Source organism: Pediculus humanus, genomic scaffold (assembly GCF_000006295.1).
Source record: "Pediculus humanus corporis 1103172107790 genomic scaffold, whole genome shotgun sequence".
Classification (NCBI taxonomy): Eukaryota; Metazoa; Arthropoda; class Insecta; order Psocodea; family Pediculidae; genus Pediculus; species Pediculus humanus.
This window is the reverse complement of record NW_002987384.1, coordinates 311,476-320,478: the sequence shown is the minus strand read 5'-3', so window position 1 is coordinate 320,478 and position 9,003 is coordinate 311,476. Positions and strand designations below refer to the sequence as shown.

The following is a 9,003-nucleotide window of genomic DNA, read 5'->3' as shown; positions in this document are numbered from 1 at the left end:
ATTTAAAAGAATTGTACGTTTCATTCTGTTGTTTTAATTGTTTGTTTGTTTGTTTGTTGGATTATGTTTAACTTCTTTTACAGATCCGTTCCTCATTATCGCGTCGATGCTGATAAAGGATTTAATTTTTCAAATGCTGACGATGCTTTTGTATGTCAAAAGAAAAATCATTTTCAGGTGAGAAACAAACTGCGTACAAAAAAATTATTATTATTATTATTATCATCGGAAATCACAGTCGGATTAAAAATTTCAGATAACATGTCACAGTCAATTGTTGGGAGATGCACAATTTGTCAAAACTCCCGAAGGTTTGAAAAAAATTTCAAGTTTTTACCTTCATTTTTACGGAGTCAAAGTTGAATCTCCAACACAAACGATAAAAGTCGAACAATCGCAAAGTGATCGTAGTAAAAAACCCTTTCATCCCGTTCTGTATGTTTTTTTTTTTTTTTGGAAATTTTCAAAAATATTTAAGATAGATATTTATTTAAATGATCTTTGAAACAGTGTCGAACTTCAAACCGAACAAGTGACAAAAGTCACCGTTGGAAGATTACATTTTTCTGAAACGACATCAAATAACATGAGAAAAAAGGGAAAACCAAATCCGGATCAACGATATTTTTATTTAGTCGTAGGCCTTCACGCTCATACAATCGACAACAATTATCCAATCGTATCTCATGCTTCCGAAAGGATCATAGTACGAGTAAGTTTAATCCTCCTTAATCGATTTATAAAAAATATCATTATTATTATTTTTTCGGTATTATTTTTTTTCCAGGCTTCGAATCCCGGTCAATTTGAATCCGATGTTGAATTATGTTGGCAAAAGGGTCACACTTCGGAGTCCATATATCACGCTGGAAAAGTTGGAATAAATACAGACAGACCGGATGAATCATTAGTAGTTCACGGAAATTTAAAAGTTACTGGACACATAGTACAACCGAGTGATTTAAGAGCTAAATTACAAGTCGAAGAGGTAAAATTAAATTTGATTATGTTTTTTTTTTTTTTTTTTTTCAAAAAATAATAATAATAATTTAATTGAAATTTTAGTGCAATACGAGAGAGCAATTGAAAAACATTGAACAAATAAGAGTGGTTAAATATAGATACGCGACAGGTTTTGCTGAAGAAGTTGGTATCAAAGAAGATACCGGAGTCATTGCTCAAGAAATTCAAGGGATTTTACCGGATGCCGTTCAAAAAGGTGGTGACGTCATTTTACCCAACGGCGAAGTGATTGAAAATTTTTTGGTTGTCAATAAGGTAAAAACCATTTAAAAAATTATTATTCGAATTTAAAATTTGAAAAAAAGGCGCGAAATAAAAATTAAATGATGCATTTATTATATCAATAGGAAAGAATATTTATGGAAAATGTCGGAGCCGTGAAAGAATTATGTAGAGTGACGGATCATTTGGGTAAAAGAATCGAAAGAGTTGAAAAAATGAACAGGAAATTGGCTAAATTGAAAAATTCCGAGAGTTTTAAATCGAATTCGAGCATTTCAACAGGTGAAAAATATATAGAAATTTACATTATTGAAAAAATTCTTTGTTTTAATTTCGGTTTTTCCTACAGTTTCTAGCAAGATGACGCCTCCGTTTAAATCATCGAGTAAAAATCAAGTGAATAATAAAAAGGATAAAATAATGTTATTTTCCAATCCAAAATATTGCACCAACAAAGTCATCCAAATAGCGATTGCTTGCATTGTTATCATGTTGGCTTTGTGTTTGATTGCCATGGCTACTTTATACTTTTTAGAAATACAAAAAAGAAATGACATTATCAAGTAAGTATCGATTATAAGTTAACAAATTATCACCTAATAACCAAATTAAAATTAAAATTCTGATTTGACATAAATAAAACTAAAAATAAAATTTTTCCCCCCCCCAAATTTACGCAGTCTTCATGGATTATATTGTCATTTTGTTTGGTAAGTTAAAATTTACGATGTTAAAAAGTAATTTTATGGGTAGTGCGATGCCTCCCTAAAGTAAAAAAAAAAAAAAAAAAAAAAAATTCGAAAATAAAGAAAGAACAAACGCTGTCATGAAATTAATAATTACAGGAACGAATTTGGTGGTCACAGGCAATCACACATAACGAGTTATAACAAACTACAAGATGGTAATAAAACATTTCATCAAATTGCTAAAAATTATTATAACAAAGATAAAAATGTCGTAACATCTCAACTGACGTCGTTTCAAAGGTATCGCACAATGAGAAAAACTCGCATAATTTTTAGTTTTAAAATAAATACAAATTAAAATATTATATTCATTTGCAGTTATGTTAAAGACATTCCTCATCAACGAAAAGCAACAGCCCTAGAAGCAGATTCTTCATCATATTTATCATCGATTAAAAATTATAGGGTTTTGGGTAAACCACCAGAATGTGGTAATTCAAGTCCTACAAATTATTATAACGATGGAAGTTTTTCACCCTGTCAAGTTTGTTAATTTATATATTTTTCATTAGATTACTTATTGTGAAAAAAAAAAAAAAAAACCGTTAAAAGTATTTTATTTAAATTAGGTGTACTGTTGTCTTTTGGATAATACTCATTCAAGCGAAGAAAAAGTTGAAATATCCGATTCTGCTAAAATCACACAAGAAAATCCATTGGGAGACAATTCTCAATTTTTTTTACAATCGAATAAAAATAATGACGGTAGGTAAATACTAAAAAAATTAAAAAAATAATAATAATAATAATAATAACGTGACTCGTAATATTATTTCAAGTAGTTGAAAATTCACATGGGATTGAAACTCCTTTGATCGATCAAAAGAAAAAAATTAATTACAATAAAGAAACAGCATCCAGATCAAAACATTTTAAAAAAGTTCTCAAAAGAAATGAAAAAATAATTGATGATGGTTTACTAAGGCGAAAAAGAACTCCGGATGAATTAAACGATGAAAATGGCGAAGTGTATTTGCTTAACGGTAAATTTTTTAAATATCCTTAATAAATACCTTTCGAATTATAAATTAAATTAAATAAAAAAATGCAATACTTACAGATGGCTGGTATTCGAATGGTAATAGTAACAATAATGAAGTTTCAGTGAGAATCCTTGCACAAAATATTAACGAAAGTCTTGGACCTGAATTTTGCACTTTTTCCAGTAACGATTACACACATTGCGTTGATAGAAATGCTGTAAATTCAAGTTATCACATACGTTTGAGTAAATACATGCCTGATAATTACATAGCAGTTCAATTTCAGTAAGAATAATAAATAAATAAATAATTTAAATTTAATGGTAAATAAATAAATAAATAATAAACTTACCTTTTTCGTAATTGTAGATTAAAACAAGATTTAGTAGTGAAACTCTGCGATAAAATAATGCCTTCGAGTGATTTTTTGTGCCATAAAAAATCCTTTAATTTTCCAAATTTAATAGATGGAAATAATGTTTTTTATATTGATATAGCTAATCAATGGGCCATTATTGTTAAATACAGAGTAATCACGAAAGAAACATTTGAAAATATCGTACGTACGATTATTATTATGTACCTGAAAAGAAAAAAAAAAAAAAAAACATTAATAAAAATAATGTAAAAAAAAATTTGTTGGTATTTTAGGATCCATGCAACCTTAAAGAAGGCCTTGGTTCGTTGTACCTGGAATACAATATACATTTTTACAGAGACTGTGATGAATAAACAAAACTTATGTTTATATATATATATCAATTTTTGTGAATTAATTCGAAACGTAATTATATATTTACTTCAAAAAAAAAAAAAAAACAGTTTGTTAGAATAAGTAATGAGCTTTAAATATGTCTCAATTATTATAATTTTATTATTTAAAATGTAAAAATAAGAAAATTAGTGTTAATTAAGGTAAAATTTCAAAAAAAAAAAAATATTAATGTAAAATATTAAATGTATAAATTATTGTTTTTCTTTTTCCACGATAAATTCATGTTTAGATATTATTTTACTATAAGAAAAATTAATTTACTGTATTATTGAAAAAATTATTGCTGCTTACACATCACATTAGAAAATCTTAGAGAAAAATTTTTTTTTTTCTTTTTTTTCATTATTAAAATATATAAATTTATATTTTGTTTTGATGATTTACATATTACACCAAAGAAAGGTAATATTATTGTTATATAATATTAAAATTATTCGCATTAAGTATTTTTTTTTTTTTTTGTGACATCTATGTGTTTATATATATATTCAATTTTTAGCCATAAGTTACACATTATTTAAAACAAAAAAAAATTAAATTAAATAAAAATTTTAATTTGAATGTTTTTTTAAAACATTCAAACTTATTTAATTTTTTAAATTAAATTTCTATCTAATATTCCTTTTCCCAAATTTGATAATTCCAAAAAGAAATCGTTAATTTTTTTTAAAAAAATTTTTATAATTGGAAAAAATCCGTTAGAAGAAAAAATACTTCTTATTTTACTTGTAAAGTTTTAAATAACGATTAGAATTTTTAAAAATTGATTTATAAATAAAATTTTTACTTGCCCATTTATTTTATTTTATTATGTCGATGATAAGAAAACTACTAAAATGTTTAATAAACCAACTAAAAATGAATAAAACACGATTTCGACTTTTAACGTTTTTTGGCGGCGTTTATGGAAAATGGCTTCTAAAACCATAGACGGTAATATAAAAGCTGCAAGTTCAAAAATAAGCGGTTGATAAAAGGCCCCGATAAAAAGAATTCCAAAAATTTATGGTTATGAATTTTTTTTATCAATATATTTTTTTTTTTTAACAACATGCAATGGGTTTAAAAATTAAAAATTATTCGGGATTTATATCAACTTATGAATCGTCAAAATTGCAATGCAAATATTCGAATTTAAAAATTTCTAAACATTACTTGTCACGAAGTGTTTATTTTGAAAAAGGGAAACAACTTGTAAAAGAAAAAACTAGTCATTTTATGAAATGGTATGACGATTTCACTGGAATGAATGATGTTCTAAGTGCTCAAAGTAGAGTTATTAAAGAAGAAGAAAATTTAAAGAAAGCACAAGAAGTACGACGAAACGCTTTGAACGAATTAAACGAAATTCAAAATAAAATCAAAGAAGTTTATGCTGAAATAGATACAACGAATAGAGGAGAAGATAGATATATTCATTTGGTTACTCTTGAACACAGATTACTGAAGGAAGAAAAAAATATCAAGGTAACATTATTTTTGAAAAATTCTATAAAGCAATAGTTAGTGTATCATATAACAATACATTCCATATAAAATTATTAATATTATAAAAAATTTGTTTACAATTTTAGGAAAATTTTTCAGCAGCGGAAAAAAATGAACGAGAAGCATTTGTAAATTTAAGTAATAGCGTAAAATTTTCTCACGAGCAAGAAAGGACTCAAAGAGAAAGAACAAAATACTGGTCTGTAATTGGATCCGTTTTGGGAACACTTTTAGGAATTGTTGGCACATCAATAAATAATCATTTTAAAATAAAAGAATTAAAAGAGCTTATAAGTAGTTCCTCAAATTCTGAGCTTTTAAACAATTTGAAATTATTAATAGAAAAAAATGAAATATTTTTTAATAATTTAAGAGACCAAATAAAGGCTTTAAATTTAAATGAAAATAGTGATAAGAATGTAGAATTAGAAAAATTATTAAATAAAATGAATTCTAGGTTATTCGAAATAGAAACCGATTCAAGCACTAATGTTAGTAATGAAGAAACAAATTACAGTTTAAGTAGTAATGACTCATATGTAATAATTAAACAAGTTGACATTTTATCTGAATCATTACATAAAGAATATTCAAATTTAAAAACAATGGTGTTTGCCTTAGGAGCATTAAGCGTGGTTATGCCACTTCTTGCCAAATATTTTTCATGGTAGCCATTTACAATAATTTAATTAAAGCTTTAAAATTTGATAAATATTTAACAATTTTTAAAAAAATGTATTCAGTTTCCACAGATTATATAATAGAATGCTTAAACAAATAAAAATAATCAAAGGGTAAGATGCTACACAACTAAGAAAAATTTGATCAAAATGCTTTTCTATACTTAAAAAAAGAACTTTTTTTTTATTTCTATAATTTTACTATTTTTCTTGTGATTAAAAAATGTGATTGTATAATTTTAAAATAAGTAAATAATATTAATATCAATGACCTTACCAAACTGTACCAAAGCTATAGTTTAATAAATATACACTATACAACAAGATATAGAAAATTTTTTTTTTTCCAAAAGAATACTCCTAGAAAATTTTACTTTTCATATTTACTTAAAACTATGATGATATTTTATTAAAAAATATTTAAAGTCGTAATAAATTTAAGTTAATTGAAGTTACCTCTTATTAAATAAAAAATCATTACCGTGGTAAAAGTAACATTTTAAAGAAACTATTAAAAAGAAACGTTTGTATTACCTATTGCGTTCGTAATAAGACCAAATAACTTCACAAATTTAAAAAATTTAAGTTTTATCCGATGATAATAAAGCACTTTTTTATAAAATTAAAAGCTATTTTTTTTAAAACAAAAAAACAATTAAAAATTATTAATAAAAAAATTCGTTAATTAAATAATTGAATGCATTTCTCCCGCTAAAGTTATATAATTTAGGAGGCTGTGGAAACCAAAATAACTTAAGTAATGGCGTCGTTAACTAAAATATAAAATCAACTTCGGATATAAAGAATTTATGTCAAATAAATAAAATGTTTTCAGTAATGTTTTAAATTTATAAATCTCACGGTGATAATAATCTCTTTTTATTTGACGTAGACGTAGCAAAATATTCTGCTTAGGTGGGCCTGTAAATAATTGCTTGTAACTTATTGTTTAGTTAATGGTTGAATAAATTACAATAGATAATATATTTTTTTAAGTTTTAAAGTTAACTTAGAGTTTATTTTTTATTTAGTAACTTTGAAATAATTTTCAATTGTGTATTAAGTTTGTTTTATACTATAGATGATAATTATTTTAGTGTAATTTTTAAAATATTATTAATTAGTTTATTTGGTTGTGTTAAATATTATTAAAACTGTATTAGAAAATTCACTGATTAATAATGTGTTTCCCAAAAACTAAATTATTTTTTTAAACGCAAAAATTATTATTTAATCACCTCATACAACTTTAAATAAAGTACGTTCACATGCAATTTTTAATTCTTAAATTTTATTAAAAATAAATTTGATGGTTTTAAAACTTTCTAATCATTATTATTTTTAGCCTTGCACCTGCCTTTGTAATTTTGAAAAATAGAAACAGCTATAATTATATTTAATCAATGGATTTATAATGAAACATCAAGTTTATTCATGTAAAGACTTGAATGAAAAGTTTATCAAACTAAATAAACATTTTAAGATAGAAGTAAATAAAAAAATTTACATCTCAAAGAAAATTGTTATTGTGGTATTAAGCAGTAAGTAAAAATTCCTATCAAATTATAAATAAAATTATTATAATAAAAAAAAAAAAAAAAATTTGAATTTTTTTTTTTTAATAATAAGAATATTGTGTCATCTGATTCATTTTATATGCTTTTTTTTTTTTTAGAGGATAACATAATTGCCAATAATGTAAATGGTTTTGAAATGGATGCCATGCCAAAAAACAAATTTTTGAATATAACAGTTTTGAAAAATGAAAATTTTGAAATTGAACCTCAGAATAGCCAATATGACATAGTTATTTGGCCCAGTGCTGTTCCTTTGCAAAACTGGTGGACAAATTATCAGTTATTTGTTTTTATTGTAATAATTGTAATTGTTGGAGTGTTTACCATTGCATTTGCTGTAAGTTTACATTTAAATAAGTTTTCTTTTTTAAATATTAATCCTCTGATATGATTTTATTAAGTAATTTCAAGTACATGAATTTAAATATTAGGTATAATAAACAGTAATTTTAGCTTTGAGTGAAATACTTAAAGACTTGCTGAAAATTATAATAAAACTCAAGTTACATTCATAATAATTTGTTTTTTTTTTTTTTTTTTAAAAGATATTATTATGGTTAAGGAGGCAAATGATTCAAAGTAAAAGTAAAACTAAAAAAATAGTGGTATTAGATGACAATCAAATACAACTCAACAGTAATTCATTTACTTTTCCAAGTCCGAATTCATCACTGCAAGATAATTGGGTGGGACACACTGTTATTAATATAAATAAACAAAGTTCTAATAACATAGACTTTGGAACAGTAAATGTTCCTGGTAAGATTATGTAATTTTAGATTTATTTGGATTTTTTTTTCTCTCTCTTTTTAAAATGTAAAAAATGATTCTATTAATTTTCAGGAGATGATGGAGTGCCAGTTGTTTTAAATGAGAAAAAAGAAGTTTTTGAAAAAAAAGTTGAAGTTGTTAAAGCGAAAGGACTTTTAGAAAGAAGGGGATCAAGTGCTAGTCTTACAATTGATTTACCTCAAGTGTTATTCGATGATAAAATTCGTTTTGTTTCCCCAACTCGAGAATGGTATTATTTTTTAATTTTTTGTTAAATTTAATGATTTTTACATCATTTTAATTAATTACTGTTTAGCATGTCCGAAGAATTTCTTTTATCAGCGGGCAACGTTCTTTCGCGAAACGATATAAAAAATTGTTTGAAAAATGTTCAAAATTTACACCAAGAATTTTGGGAAATTCCTTTAAATCATCCTGAAAAATCATTAGTCACGGGTTGCGGTACCAAAAATAGATATCAGTCCATATTACCGAATGAAAAAACGAGAGTTAAATTAAATAAGAAGGAAGAATTTTCACTGGATGCATATATCAATGCAAATTACATCAGGGTAAAAATCAATTGTCCTCGATGAGTTTTTTTTTTTTTTTTTTTTTTTTTTTTTTTTAGAAATATTCAATTTGAAAATAATTTTGTTTTTTAAGGGATATGATGGTGAGGAAAAAGCATACATTGCGACCCAAGGACCACTGCCCAACACAATTGAAGATTTG

General features: G+C 24.9%; 3 protein-coding genes across 3 annotated transcripts in view; all 3 read left to right on the top strand.

Moving 5' to 3' along the window:
* Positions 1-3,709, top strand: part of Phum_PHUM368740 (uncharacterized protein) — a gene marked incomplete at both ends in the record, with an annotated part of 4,906 nt that extends 1,197 nt beyond the window's left edge. The window contains 14 exons of the mRNA XM_002428137.1: positions 84-177; positions 257-435; positions 511-712; positions 788-988; positions 1,066-1,278; positions 1,371-1,527; positions 1,595-1,808; positions 2,091-2,234; positions 2,313-2,478; positions 2,564-2,699; positions 2,777-2,977; positions 3,055-3,262; positions 3,347-3,536; positions 3,629-3,709. Of these exons, the coding sequence (XP_002428182.1) occupies positions 84-177; positions 257-435; positions 511-712; positions 788-988; positions 1,066-1,278; positions 1,371-1,527; positions 1,595-1,808; positions 2,091-2,234; positions 2,313-2,478; positions 2,564-2,699; positions 2,777-2,977; positions 3,055-3,262; positions 3,347-3,536; positions 3,629-3,709 (2,386 nt within the window). The remainder of the gene's footprint in view (positions 1-83; positions 178-256; positions 436-510; positions 713-787; positions 989-1,065; positions 1,279-1,370; positions 1,528-1,594; positions 1,809-2,090; positions 2,235-2,312; positions 2,479-2,563; positions 2,700-2,776; positions 2,978-3,054; positions 3,263-3,346; positions 3,537-3,628) is intronic.
* Positions 3,710-4,808: 1,099 nt separating this feature from the next.
* Phum_PHUM368730 (uncharacterized protein) lies at positions 4,809-5,911 on the top strand (the record flags this gene model as incomplete). The annotated part of the gene is made up of 2 exons (XM_002428136.1): positions 4,809-5,219; positions 5,327-5,911. 2 exons carry the CDS (start codon positions 4,809-4,811, stop codon positions 5,909-5,911), a joined length of 996 nt encoding a protein of 331 aa, XP_002428181.1.
* A 1,423-nt stretch (positions 5,912-7,334) lies between these two features.
* Positions 7,335-9,003, top strand: part of Phum_PHUM368720 (tyrosine-protein phosphatase non-receptor type, putative) — a gene marked incomplete at both ends in the record, with an annotated part of 2,516 nt that continues 847 nt past the window's right edge. Inside the window, 6 exons of the mRNA XM_002428135.1 lie at positions 7,335-7,461; positions 7,596-7,761; positions 8,060-8,256; positions 8,341-8,473; positions 8,585-8,840; positions 8,935-9,003. The exon at positions 8,935-9,003 is cut by the window's right edge and continues 192 nt beyond it. Of these exons, the coding sequence (XP_002428180.1) occupies positions 7,335-7,461; positions 7,596-7,761; positions 8,060-8,256; positions 8,341-8,473; positions 8,585-8,840; positions 8,935-9,003 (948 nt within the window). The remainder of the gene's footprint in view (positions 7,462-7,595; positions 7,762-8,059; positions 8,257-8,340; positions 8,474-8,584; positions 8,841-8,934) is intronic.